General features: G+C 40.6%; 2 protein-coding genes across 3 annotated transcripts; both read left to right on the forward strand.

Annotated features, from left to right (window-relative positions):
• The first annotated feature begins 438 nt into the window (after positions 1-438).
• On the forward strand, positions 439-4,556 carry cbx8a (chromobox homolog 8a (Pc class homolog, Drosophila)). 2 transcript variants are annotated; one of them, XM_028042872.1, is made up of 5 exons: positions 439-718; positions 864-984; positions 1,315-1,380; positions 1,702-1,768; positions 3,596-4,556. In XM_028042872.1, exons 1-5 carry the CDS (start codon positions 553-555, stop codon positions 4,385-4,387), a joined length of 1,212 nt encoding a protein of 403 aa, XP_027898673.1. In that variant the 5' UTR covers positions 439-552; the 3' UTR covers positions 4,388-4,556. The 2 variants fall into 2 exon arrangements, with proteins under 2 accessions (XP_027898673.1, XP_027898674.1); XM_028042873.1 differs by having other exon boundaries at positions 447-718; positions 864-907.
• Positions 4,557-7,338: 2,782 nt separating this feature from the next.
• Positions 7,339-13,771, forward strand: LOC114160332 (meteorin-like protein). The gene is made up of 4 exons (XM_028042888.1): positions 7,339-7,481; positions 8,030-8,430; positions 10,648-10,707; positions 12,029-13,771. Exons 1-4 carry the CDS (start codon positions 7,399-7,401, stop codon positions 12,355-12,357), a joined length of 873 nt encoding a protein of 290 aa, XP_027898689.1. The 5' UTR covers positions 7,339-7,398; the 3' UTR covers positions 12,358-13,771.
• The last annotated feature ends 515 nt before the right edge of the window (positions 13,772-14,286 follow it).

Here is a 14,286-nt window from a genome sequence, read left to right on the forward strand (position 1 = left end):
CTGAGGCCAGTCAACTTTGATTTTGTTTTGGTTTTTTGGGGGTTTTTTCAGGACCGTTTGTTGAATGTGGATATATTATTTATGATTGTATGCTGTTTATTTGTTTTCGTATTTTATTTTGTTTCCATGTATATCTTTCAGATTTTTAATTGTGGATTGTGTGTGTGTGTGTGTGTGTGTGTGTGTGTGTGTGTGTTTGTGTATTTAATTAAACACATTCTCTTCTCCATAGTTTCCACAACAGAAGATGATGAAATGATTTGCTCTCCGCTGTGGGTCTGGTCCCCCCCCTGCCCTCCCTCCTGACCCCCCCATAGGGAGATCGAGGGTCAGCGGACCCCTCTCCGGGACTCTCCTCGGCTTGGCTCCCCGCACTGTGCCAGACATTCCTGTACAGCAGCCAGAGCGCCGGGGCTCCTCCCCTCCGCTCAGAGACCCGGAGCACGTAGCAACAACTGAGCCAATGTGCTCCACCAGCGATCCGTCCTACCCCGACCGCGGTGCCTGGCAACAAGAAAAAGACGTGATGACGTCCACTCCAGATTGCGTATTATGGGATGTGCGGAATTAAACAGCCCGGGAGAGGACGTAAAGGGGGAAGGCAGAAATAATAAAAGCGGCAGAAATCGACGTGGTTGCATGGTGAATCATGGAGCTGTCGGCTGTCGGCGAGAGCGTCTTTGCAGCCGAGTCCATCATCAAACGGCGGATCAGACGGGTATTCGCCGCTTTTCTCTCTCCCACCCACACCGCTCCGACAGCATCTGTTACGCAAAAACATGTGTCCGTGAGGGCTCGACTGGCCAGTTAACCGATAACCTGAATGTTGTTCTGGATCTGCTTCTCTCTCCCTTTTTTTGCAGGGTCGCTGGGAATATCTGGTGAAATGGAAGGGCTGGTCTCAGAAGTGAGTACAGAAAAACAGCAGAGGCAGCAGCGAAGGACAGCGCTCCATCCTGGTCGATCTTACAACTGCAGCGCCTGGCATGCTATTATTATTTTTTTTTTCTTTTCGTTTTGCACGCATTTTCTGCGTTTTCTGCGTTCTGTGTTCTCGGTGACGCAGTGTGCGCCAGTCAGGTGTTGGTAAAAACACCCGATTATGTCGTTTTGTAAAGTCCACGCGCTTCGGCTGAGGCAAGAAGTCAGCATGCGTCATGGTCCGCTATGGTCGCAGCTTCACGCAGCTTTCACATGTGGGGGGGAAAAAAAAGAGAAAGCAGACAACAACACACATGCACACACGGCGTGACAGGACGTTTGACACGAGTTCTGAGTCAAATAAATAAGGCCCTTCTGGTTTCTGTGGTACAGGTACAGCACCTGGGAGCCGGAGGAAAACATCCTGGACGAGCGGCTGTTCGCCGCCTTCGAGGAGAGGTGAGATGGTTGACAGCGCACCAGCAGGCCTCTCTGCAGAGAGGAGATAGCACCGTGCGATCTGCACCGCAAAAAAACTTGCACTCATAATAAAATCTCTCGGTCTAGATTCTAATCTTTCACATATTTCGAATCGTCTCAGGCAAGAATGTCTTGTTAAGAGTCTTGGATTTTCCTGTCGAAACCCCGCAAACATTACTTTTAATCTCGGGGCAGTTTTGACATTTTTGCAGATGTTTTCAACTTTTCGGAAAATCGTAGAATTGATGAGAAACGCGCGTATGCAATTAAGTTGATTTGTGATTTGTGCTCATCACCCAGGGAGCGCGAAAGGGAGCTGTTCGGGCCCAAAAAGAGGGGACCCAAACCCGAGACTTTTCTCCTGAAGGTGGGGAAATCTTTTCATAAACGTTTCTCAAACTTTTTTTAATGAATCATTTCAAGCTATCGCTGAGTTATATTAAAGTATCATGTCAATAGTGAAACCGATTCTGTCAGGGAGAAAAAGTGACTAACTATGAAGGAGAGGATTGACCTTTTGTTTAAATTTATTTAAGAATTTCTAAGTAGACATGCGCAATAGTTTTATAGTCTGTCAAAAATATATATGACCAATCAATACCAAGTTTTATAGGACATAAACCACACAATTATCTCCTTGGTAAAATGTCCCCTACACATTTATTATTATTGTTGATATTAATATTATTTGTATTATTATTTGAATAATTGACAGAGATGGAAGATTAAAGTTGCAGAAAGGTTAAGAGTTTCTATTCTCCACTTTTAGGGAGGGCTGAAATCCCAATTCAATATTTAATAAATGTATTTATACTAGTAACATTTCATGGGATTGAAGGCCTTAATTAGGGGGCTGAAGACCACCCTTACCCCTAATTCTCACCTTGTCTGCACTTCACTTTCTCTGTTGAAACCTAAACATCTTCCATTTGACCTCTAATTTTATTTTATGAAATCCACACATTCTTTATTCTTTCTTCATTTTAAATATCTATTTTGAATCTGTTGCAATAATAAAATATTTGTCATTATTCTGCACTTTATGGTAAACAGGCGAAGAGCAGGAAAGCAAATGTGCAACTATGCTCTGCAAACCCTGAATGTCAATATGGAAAAATGTTTCTGCCCAAATTTAGCCTAGCAAAGATGTTAAAAATCTGGGTTAGACATTTTGAACAACCATAACCACCAAAAATGGAAATGTTGTGACATGGATTCACACAGAGTGATATATTCCAGGCTTTCATTTCTGCTTCTTTTAATAATAATTACTTGCAGTTCATGAAAACATGTAATACAGTTTCTAAGAAAATGAATGACAATATTACATAAAACCAATATAATTTTTTTTACATAAGTCTTAACTTACTGAAAAGTATGTGAACTGCATTGCTCTGTCTAGGTGTAATGGAAGCCCAGATTACCTTAATAGTAGCCTTCAGGTCATTTGCATTGTTTGGCCTCGTGTTGATCATATTCGTCTTGACAATACTTCATAGTTTTTGAGATCAGGACAAACCAGTTTGCTAGCCAATAAATCCCATGAATGTCATGGTGAGATAGCATGTGGGCGAGTCCCAAATCTTGCTGGAGAAAGAAATCAGCTTCTGTGGTTTGTCAGCAGGATGAATTGTTCTAAAAGGATCCTGTGAGTAACTGCCCAGTTCCTTCCCTCTTACAATACTTCTGTCATTCTCTCTGGTTCAGGACTGCTTTCAGTTGTAGCATGGATAAATCTGCGTGTGGCTCTTGAAGGTCTGCCCACCTGTTTTGGCTTCCTCTTTCTCCCAAACTGTAGAAGGTTATTTGTTTCACAATCCTCTCTCAAGGATAATGGTGTGCTTAAAGCACCTACTTGTGTGTCTTTTTCAACAGCATTCTTCCTTCCGCTTAACTTTTCTTTAAGATGCTTGCTGAAAACAAATTTTTTAGCTATTAAAATTTTTTTTAGCTTGACTGGACAATTGTCAGCTCAGCAGTTTGTTGTCCGTAGGGCTTCTGTAATATTTTTAATTGTCTTATAAATTGTTTTAGCTATAACCACTATAAGAAAAAAACGATATAAGGATATAACTCTGTGTTTAAAGTATACATGAGTTTTACTTTTTAAATTGGATTGCTGAAACACATTAGATGACGATAATCTAATTTGTTCCTGGTAAATTTTCCTTTCTGACTCGTTCTTTGTTTTCAGGCCAAAGCCAAAGCCAAAGAGAAGACGTATGAGTTCAGAAGAGAGGCTCCCAGAGGAATCCAGGTTTCCTATCCCATCCCGGAGCACGTCGTCACGCCGAGGGCCCGTGAGGGTTTACGGGCAGTGGTTCCCACCATCTTCCCTCCAAGCGCGGTCAACAGAGGGGAAAGCGTCCCGATTCGACCCCCAGAGCCGGAGAGGAGGCCCAGACCAGTTCCGCTGGAAGCTCTCCTGGACCAGGAGTCCAGGGGGTCCCCCAAAAAGCGAGGTCGCAAGCCGAAGCTACACCCACATTATGATCCGCATGACGCCAGCGGCTCCTCAGAGCCGGCCCCGAAGCGGAGCAGGTCACTGGAGGAGCAGTCCATCATGTCTCGACGCCTGCATCATCACGGAGAGACGTCGGATCACAGCCTCCTGCAGCTGACCAAGAGGTTTCAGGAGGAGACCACGATCACGCCGAAATCCAACAGCGAGCAGAAACACGCAGGGCTGTCGTACACATGCGCCTTCAGTCCAGGCGAGCGTAAAAGGGATCCAGAGGGACACAGGACTTACAGTTTGAGCAGGCTGGATTTTCCTCAGCACGGGAAGCTGAAGCGCTCCGCAGAGGAGCGGGGGCACCAAGCCGCTGTGCTGTCCTCACAGGCCGACCCGACCGCGCCCTCAGCCCCAACCTGGACCCCCTGTTACACCAACTGGGACACTGTGACGGTGACGGATGTCACCATGAACTTGTTGACTGTGACCATCAGAGAGAGCAGCACCGCTAAAGGCTTTTTCAGAGATTAAAGATGAGTATTTTCATGTTGTAGTTCACCGTGGAATATTAACGCGCAACTAACCAACAAACAGGCCTACTGTAAGACTATATCTTTTCTATGTAACTTTCAAACGTGTACATACAGATATTTAATACGCTGCTGGAGAAAATAAAAAGAAACATGAATTGTACAACGAAGACGTGTTGTTCGTTTTGACCATTTTTTTTTTTTTTACAGTATACAGTAGTTTTAACAACTAAATTTGAACTAAAACTAACGCACATACACCGATCATGCTTGAAGCAGTGATTCAATAAAAAGAAAAAGTAAAGTTAAGGCTCGGCGTTGTTTTTAAATCTGTTCTTTAAGGAATAATAAAAAACATATCACAAATTATAGTCTCTTTTGGACTAAAATAGCAAAGTGATCTTTCAGAGACAGATTTTCTGGAGTCAAAGTCTCAATAGATCTATGCATCACTTTCAAGAACCATGGCATGCTGATATGTCTTTTTTTTATTATTATTCAAATCCTTTTTAGGTCTAAAATAATCCACTAATTTTACCCTCGCTTAATTGTGCTAACATTTTAGGCAGGTCCATCTAGACGTCCGACTTAAGTCTGATAGAGAATCTGTGGAGGAAAAATTAGGGTGATGGCAAAGACGCCTTCCAAACTCAAAGACCTGGAGCTCTACACCAAAGATAAATCAATGGACTATCAATGGAGATAAGCAAACAGCTGGCCGACAGTTATAAGGTTTTTGTTTCAATTACTGAGAAGGGTATAAACAATTTTAATCATGGCGTTTAACTTTCAATATATTTGATCATTTCTAAAGTTGTCTCATTGTCTCATCATGAATATTTAAATCTACAGCTACATAGATTGTGATGGAAGCATCACGCGGCGGGAATGTGACAGCATGACAACATTAGAAATTCCAGTTGAAAGAAACATTTTAGCAACCTTATGAGATTTTTCCTAGTGTTCTTTTATCAAGACTTTTAAGATTTTACTACCAACCCCGAGCCCGAATGCATAACGCTTTAGTCTTTCATTTAGAAAATCCTTTCCGACAGTCAGAGTTTCTTGTGAAACTTTATGTTCTTTTTTTTAAGAGTCGCAGCGTTACAATAAAAAAAAAAAATAGGGTAATTTTACTGGCGCAGAGGTGTGGAATCTGGGTATGCATGCACAATGCGACGCATGTAGGGTCGGCAGAATAAAATTACTTAATTTTGTTTAATTGAATTATAGAATCGCTGCTGATTACATTTTAAGCTTTAAAAGAGATTGTTACACCGAAGGCAATTCTCAGAAGGACTCCAAAGGTCAGACGTGGCTGTAAACACAACAGCCGTTTTACGATATCTTCAAGTGAAACACATTGAATTATAATATGTGATAGTTTGAAAACCCAGTGAACCATGGTGTATTGTTCGCCCGAGGAAGCCCTGACCCCGCGACTTGGATAAACGAGATTTTTTCAGCGTTCTTCTTCTTCTTTTTTTAATGCATCAAATTATGTTTGAAGGGAAGCTTCGGGTTGAGATCGGGGGGGATTTTCCATTAATGTCATGCATCACCTTGATCCATTAGGCCTGCTGTGGAAGCCAGGCGTCTCTGTGACTCTGGGCACAAAGCCGCCATTCAGTTGACTTTACTTTCTCTCTGCGCAATCCTGGATAATCACTCTAACCAGTTTCTTTTGGCTTTATGCCTGTTCTTTTTAGCTTTACTTAAATGTGCCATCAATAAATAAATAAATAAATAAATAAATAAATAAATAATAATCTAACAGTATTAACTTTAGCTCTCAATAAACCTAACAGTTGATCCGGTGAACCGACAAATATGATCAGATTCCTGCATGTTTTCATTACTCTGATATGCAGAGTTCAGCGCAGAAACATGACATGAACCCCGAAACCTTCATCAGTTTTTTTGTTCCTCCTTAAAGCCTCTAAGAAGCAGTCTTCATGAACTGTTACGCGCCACTGGGTTTAACCTCCACAAGATGTCGCCAGGCACCACTAAGTACTTGAAAGATGGCCAAGTTCTTTGTGTGTACGTGTGTGTAAAAAAAAAAGAAAAGAAAAAAAAAAAAACCCGCAGCAGGTTAAAATGAAGTGGAACTGCTGGTCCTGGCTGGATTAATCATTGATGAAAGCTGGTAACTAATTCCACAAGGCTCTGCAGCTACAAAATTGCAGCCCGATGAGTTACAGCTCTCCTCTTTAGACCACCGCAGGTTGAGCTTTCCAGATGTGAGCAAATGTGTGCCTGTGCGTCTCCATGCCAGTAGGTGGAAAACAAACGCCACCACGCACCACTCCACGCTGCCATGCTCTATGTGTGCTCATAATTGATGTTATTTAATTAGGTGCTTAGATTTCATACTAATTATACGTTTATCTTTTTTTTTTTAAATAAATGTATTGTTCTGAGTTCTGGGTCTACCAGTTAAAATTAGATTTATTTATTTATTTGCTTTTTTTATGTTTTTATTTTTTTTGATCATGCAGCTGCAATGAAGTTGCCCAGAAATAAACACATTTTATGGCGAAAACAATTGGAGTTTTTGGCTTCTCTCCCATTGCAACCTGTTAGCCCTTATAGACGCCCTTAACTCTGAAAACTCAGCTTCATAAGCAGACCTTAAACAGTTTCGGGAGTTTAAAGAACCTGAATGGACACTTCAGGACCAGTCTAAAAGTAAGATAATGGACCTCTTCGAGTGAGTGAATGCTGCTGCAGAAAAGCGCACTGCTCTCAACAGATGGCTGAAGCCTTTTCCAACTGACCGGGTCTTAAGAGAGGCAAAGACAAAAGGCTGCAGAGGCCAGCAGCCCCCCAACAACTGGATCAGGACTAATTGGATCCTGAGAGAGAGAGAGAGAGAGAGTGAGAGAAAGAGAGAGAGAGAGAGAGAGAGAGCGCGCACTCTGCTTGTCCTCTCAGCTCGCTCTTCAGGTTTCTCTCGCCGACTTTTCAAACCATGCACCACTGTCGGCCTCTCCGTGGATTTCTCTGGAGATGTTGCCAGCTGTGATCATTCTCGCCTGTCTGCCTGTCCTGGCTCTTCATTGTGCAGCTGATCTGTGCAACTGGACTGGAAGGTGAGCAGCTTCTCAGATTTAAGTTGGGAAATAAAAAAATAACAGAGTGGAAGTAAACTCATTGAACAGGAAAAAAAAATTATATATATATATATATATATATATATATATATATATATATATATATATAAAGGGGGGTTCAGTTTGAAAACAGGTCAAATAGCAACATAAACAGAAAAGTAAAAAAAACAAAAAACATTTTGGGTAGTTGTACAACAAAAGAAAACTATAGTCTATTTAATGATTCTAACAGTTGAGTGTGTTGTTTTAACATTTCACAGTCGCTGTTGATGTGTTGGAATAAGTTATTTAAATGTTTTACTGCAACTGTAATGAAGACTGAAGCTGGTTCAGTTGTGGATAAACAATCACTCCAGGGTGTCGGGTTAGAACAGCTGATATATATGTTCAGCAACTATCAGCTGTTATATTTCGTCAACGGGTAGTTTTTAAAAACTTTTCACGCAATAACCTTTGTCCATTCATCGGTGTCGCTAGAGTAAAAAAAAAAAAAAAAAAGCTGCTAAAACCCATTCATTTGTGTGCAGCGGTTTTGCAGCTGGCGTTGACCGCAGGATCGTTCTCCAGGTGCGGCTTCGCTGCACGGAAGGTCTCGTGAGCTGGGTCTACCCGGGTCAGGCTCTCAGAGTGGCGCTCGAGCCCAATTTGTCGTCCATCCGGTACAACACGGTCTGCATCCAACCGTCTCCATCCCTCAGCGGAGCCAGCGTTTTCATTGAGCGGGCCGGAGAGCTGGACCTGCTGGAGACGGAGGACGGCGGGCGCACCGGGCGGCAGGTGTTTTGTTTTCGGGCGGATGAGCCGCACAGTCCGGTCATCTACCTCCAGGCCGGACCGCAAAGTCCAGGAACGTGGATCAGACGCACAGTGGGCTTCAGATATGAGTTGCTGCGCAACAGGGGCGTCTACGGTGAGTTGGGGCGTGAGTGTCGACACTTTTCATTGAGTTTAACAGATTTAATTTGGTGCTGCTGTTTGAACACGAGTTTAGGAGTAGCTTATTGGTCAATAAAAAAAAAATCTTAAAGAAAGAAAGAAAGCGTTTTGTCAATAACACAATTATCACACCTTTCATTTTTGTAAGGACAGTTTCTAACGTAAATTATGAATGAGCTCAGTGTAATAATGTTACTTCTCGTTGTAAGAAGTTGAACAGGCGCTCAGATTAGGACAGATAAATCTAAATAAATGACCATTTTTAACCCATGTTGAGAAAGGAAGTTTTATGTTCTATCTCTTATTATTTTAAGCTTATTATTGACAGCTTAAATAATGTCAATAACCCTAACGCTAACCGTTTTTGCAAAAAAAGAGAAAAAATTAAATAAATAAAACAAATAAATACAATTAAAACAAATAAAGGGACAAGTGAGTTATATGGAATCCTGGATTTTAAAAAAATCCCAATCTTGTAATAAACATAAATATATGGTAATCCTTTTCTTTCCTAATACTAATAGTCTTCAAAGTACACTTTTAATTCAATAAAATAGATTTACAACTAGTATTTTAAGTTCAATTTAAAAAAATAGATCAAAATGAAATGTGGAGCCACACAAGCAATATAAAACAAAAACAAAAAGCATTTAAACTCTGATTTTAAGTCACTTTAAGTCCTTAAAGTAAAATAGATGACAAGTTAGTTTGCATGTCAAAAAAATACTTTGCTTATTTGTTTTCCATCATTTTTATTTGACAGCATAAGGACCAAAATGTACATGAATACAGAATTTTTGCTCTTTATAATTTCCCATTTGATCTTTAAAATTGTCTGGACAGTTCAGCAAGACTTTCAAGAGAGCTGAAGTTCACATTTGAAAAGGAATAGCAGCATGACAATATCATGATTTATTTTCTTTTTTTCTTTGGGCGGAAGCAAAATGAGTTTATGCAAAAGGAGAAAAAGTACTGGACATAAAATAGATCTCTGAGGACCTTCACATATGAGGGCACAGCTACACATTTCTGTCAAAGCCAAGAACTCTGATATAAATATCTGGGTGTCTCCCTACACTAGGGTGTAAAAGAACTAAACGTGCATAATCAAAAGTTTTAAAAGTTTTAAAAGTCCAGGGGGAAAATCTGGACATCTTATCTTCATATATTGGTTCCTTCCAGCTCGTTCTAGGAATGTGTTCCCAGGCGAGAAAGAACATTTAATTTATTTAATATTTAATATTTTAGGTCACCTTTGGTGTCTGTTCTTCCAGAGGTATGTGTTTGGAAAACCTCCAAATGAAGACGCCCAAGCAGTTGATCAGATGTTTATCAGACTCTTTTCTATGCGGAGGATAATCTTTCACTTAGTGAAGTAATTTCAGCTGTAGACCAACAAGACCTTGGGTGTTTAGTCTCAGTTCTTCCTTCACCACAAAAGACAAGGCCCAAGTCATTGTCTGCAGAAGCCAAAACAAAAACAGAAACAGACGCAAAAGTGATTAAAAACACATGAATATATATTAAAGCCAGGCACAGAAATAGTGCTAATTTAACAGAGCCGAGTCGTGCTGAGAGGAACGAGCAGCTGCTGGTCAGTCTGGTGTTTTGTCTGGTTGTCTGGTTTCCATCAGGACACAAAGCAGAGAGGACGCAGCAGACCACAGGGTGGTCGGAGGGCACCGGGCCAGCAGGCCTTCATTCAGCACAAAAATACTTTGCAGATTCCACAAATGCCTCATCTTTGTGCCTGTCTGTTTATTAGCATTTATCCAAGTGTGCGGGCCATTCCTGGCATGCTGATGTCATCCCAGGCCCTTTATAGACAGCTGCCTGTTTATCTTTTCTGTATTAGCAGGCTAGCAGAGCATTTGACTCCTGCAGTCCTCTGCTTCAGCACGAGGTCATTCAATTAGGTCTGCACAAAAGAAGTCAAACACGGGGTCACTACTGGCGTGGGGTTTATATGTGGAGGTGATGCTGTAGGCGGAGTGCAAACGCAGGAGCAAATGACATTCCACTAACTAAACCATGGTGCTTGGAGATGAATGGAGATGGTGTGCAGGTCAGGGAAGAGCTGACAACCTACTCTCAGGCATAATGGGTAAAGGCATTTCAGAGGGAAGGAGCGATGTATTGATTGAAAGTGGAAAAATGAGTCAGAAAACAGCTTCTATTGACACGTTGTGCCCATTCTGTCCACCCACAGCTTCATGCCGACCCTGCAATGACACAGAATTGCTCATGGCTGTTTGCAGCAGTGACTTTGGTGAGTACATGCAGGATTTGACACAAAGTAACCCACATCTGTTTGAGGAACCACTCACAAATCAAAACGTTTCACTTTATTCATAGTGAAGATGAAGACATTAATCAATAAGTATATTTTTTTTATGTCTATAGCCAGTCAGACAATAAATGAATAATTTTGGGGGTGTAATTCAGAGTTGCAATATTTATCTTAAAACAGAATGCAACGGATTTCTGCAGAATGCTGAGCCAAACAGTTAAAAAAAAAAACCAGATAAAATTTCAACACTTTACCTCTGAGTTGCATCACTGTTTTGTTGCAACCCACCACAGAAATAAATTGTAGCGGCCCAGCAAAGTTTTGGGAACTGAAAACACCAAATGCTGAAGTTTTACAAGTGGTTCCCTTTATTCACATACTGTATTTTAACTGCAGAAGACGACAAAATATTATTTTTAATAAAACTATTTATTAATACTGACAGTCACACTCCATGAGTTTGTAAAAATAATACTGAAAAAAATATATATCTTGTATTGCAACAGCATAATCTCATAATCTTATATCCAATTTGAGTATATTTATTTAGTAGGGAAAATAAATCCTATTTTAAAAGAGAAACCACAGAATTACTGCCACAATTATGCTGGTGAGTTTGACACTCCTGAGCAACCTCATGCTTCTACCAGTCACATTGGGCCACGCCTTCTACAAATGGCCAAATCAAGGATGGAAAACAGAAGGAGGGTAAGAAGCTGAATATTTGTTCACAATGGTAAAGCACAGAGCTGTTAGTATTGTGTTTGGAGGAAACACCAAAATGTATTGTAACATGAGATTTTAGATAAACATTAAAGCTGGGCTGTAACGTGTTGCAAGTTCTTAATTTTGGCCTGCTGTCTACTTGATTTTGATACTCCTCGTCTAGAGAGACTATAGAAAGTGGAATGCTCTCTCCATGTATGATCAGACAATGTGAAAACTTCCTTACATCCTGAAATGAATCAACATTATCCAAGTTGAGCATCATTCATAAAACACACTTAGTTTTTCAGCATGCACATTAGTAAAAACAGGCACTTTTGGACAAAACTCCAACCACTAGATGTCAGCAAAGTGATTTTTTAGTATGTGCAGAATGTGCCACAACAGGCATTAGTGGTATATCTACACTACCTTGGATGAGGTGTATTTGCTATGAATTGTCTACAAGGTGTCAAAAACTGTCCTGCTAGAAAAAGGCATCTTACACATCTTACAGGTGCCATCACAGTGGCACCTGTGATGTTTATAAATTTTTTTTATTTTTTTAAGGATGTATTTTTAATTTTTTTTGCAGTGGTTCGAGGCTACATCAAGAATGTCTTCCATGACTCTAGAAGGCAGTCATCACTAGTGGAGGTGTTGACAACAAAGGTTTACTGGCAGCGTAGTGGAGTGTTTGTGCAACAAATGCGTCCATCTATGTCCCCTCAGTCCTGGCATGGACACATCCGGACTCTCCTGCAGTGTCACGTAAAGCCTGGGGACGGACAGTTCCTCTTCACAGGGTCAGAGCACTTTGGGGAAGCTTGGTTAGGGTGCGCCCCACGCTACAAAGACTTCCTCTCCGTCTACCAGAAGGCCAGGATAGGACGAAGGACTTCCTGCGACTTCCCTCTGGACTGAAGAGGTGTGTGGTTTTTGGACCCAAATGAACTCTGTAATGGCGCTGCGGGAACCTTGTAAAGCTGTCATGTGCCAACAAGGTGGCATCAAGGTTCAGCAGCAGGGACACAACTGTTGAAATGCTGCTGAGAAACACATGTGGAGGAGAAGAACAGCAGGGCCTCCTGAACTGGGGCTCAGAAAGTGGCCGCCTTTGTCTGTCTCCAATCACTGCCTTTAGTCCTGGCAGACTTACGAGGGTTTGGGTTGCTGCTCTCTTTTTAAGCTCTCCTCACATTAGCTGTTGTTCACTTTGCGGTCTCTGTGCAAACGGTGCTCTATGATCTGAGGAGGGAGGGAAGACAAAGGTGGGCTATTTGTCCTCACAGCTTGGCTTTGTGAGTTTAGGTTTGTACACACATATGCCTGTATAAGTTTATGTTATATTGTTTCCCATCATGGCAATTTAGTTTAGTTTTATTTGTTTCCAAACTGACAATAAAATTAAAAGTTACTGATATTCACATTTTTATTTTATTTTTTTGAAGTTTATACAATGTTTTCTACATTTTGTCAAATAACAACTGTAGTGTATTTTAGTTAATTTTTTGTGACACAGTCAGTCCAACATAAAGTAATGCATGATGATAAAATAGGAGGTTTAGATATACATGTATATCCAGTCCATTCGTCAACTTTGTGGAAATACTTTTTGCTGCAGTTCTTTTGTTTTTATGCTTCAATCAACCTTCTGCCTCTGGTGACTGATTTGTTTTTTCCTATTATTCTTTCTAAAATCACTCAAGCTCTATCAGATGGGATGGAGAGCATCTCTAAACAGTGTTTTTCAGCTTTATATTGGATTTAAGTCTAAACTTTAACTAGACCATGATAACACATGAAAATTATTTGATCTAAATAACTCCATCTTAGTTCTCAGCATGTCAGCACCCCCTCCAGAGTCACCACAGGTCCAGGGTTTCTACATGGGTTAATACTCTCCTTATCTGGTCTGTTGGTTGAATTGGGCAGCCATCTTGACAGGATTTCTTTTCATTTCAAAGTAATTTGTGAGATGTTGAAAGCTTGACACATTGTTTTATAGCCTGACTCTGTTTTAAACATCTCAGCAGCTTTATACCCAACCTGGCTGTTGTGTTATTTGGCCTTTATGATGCTGTTAGATCATTAATGTACCCTAAGAAATCTCTGATTCCTTCACACAGAACAATAGCATCCACAATGAAATTAAATTGCTTACAGGTGAAGTCCATTTAGTAGTTTGGTGACTTCTGCCTTGGATTTTAGTTTGGGGTATCAGAGTGAAGGTGGCTGAGGTTTATTGTTGTAATGTGACAAAATGTATAAAAGATATCAAAATATGAATACTTTTTAAAGCCCTGTTTGTTTATATGTGTGTGTGTTTCTTTTTACAGATTAGATGAATATAGTTTAATTCTTTCCTGAGGAAAGAGATAATAATAAAAAAGTACTTCAATGTGTTCAATTTGTAACTTTTTACTTGTATCTTTAATTAAAACACCTACAAACATTGAAATATATATTTGTGATTACTCAATTATTAAGTAATAAAGCTGATATTTCCATTCCAATCATTCATTCAGAATCCCCTAGATCAATAAATTAAACCCTAATTCCTCTTTTTTGTGTAAGTTTTGTCTTCTCCTCAGAATCTCCACCTTCTCTCCTCATCCGGTTGTTGAGGAGAAAGGGATTTCCTCCAGAACTGTCCAACACGTCCCCTTTCCTACATGATAACACTATTATAACAGTTTTGAAGAGTATTCCCAGATCACCACAAGTCAGAGTCTGAATCAGAATCAGAACTTTCCTTTTAGGTTTTCTTCTTGGCTCAAGAAGACAAACAGACAGATGTGAGGCCCCTCAAATCCCAGGGATCCCCCAGTCCCCACCCAGCCAAGACAACAA

This window comes from Xiphophorus couchianus, chromosome 16 (genome assembly GCF_001444195.1).
Source record: "Xiphophorus couchianus chromosome 16, X_couchianus-1.0, whole genome shotgun sequence".
NCBI classification, from domain to species: Eukaryota; Metazoa; Chordata; class Actinopteri; order Cyprinodontiformes; family Poeciliidae; genus Xiphophorus; species Xiphophorus couchianus.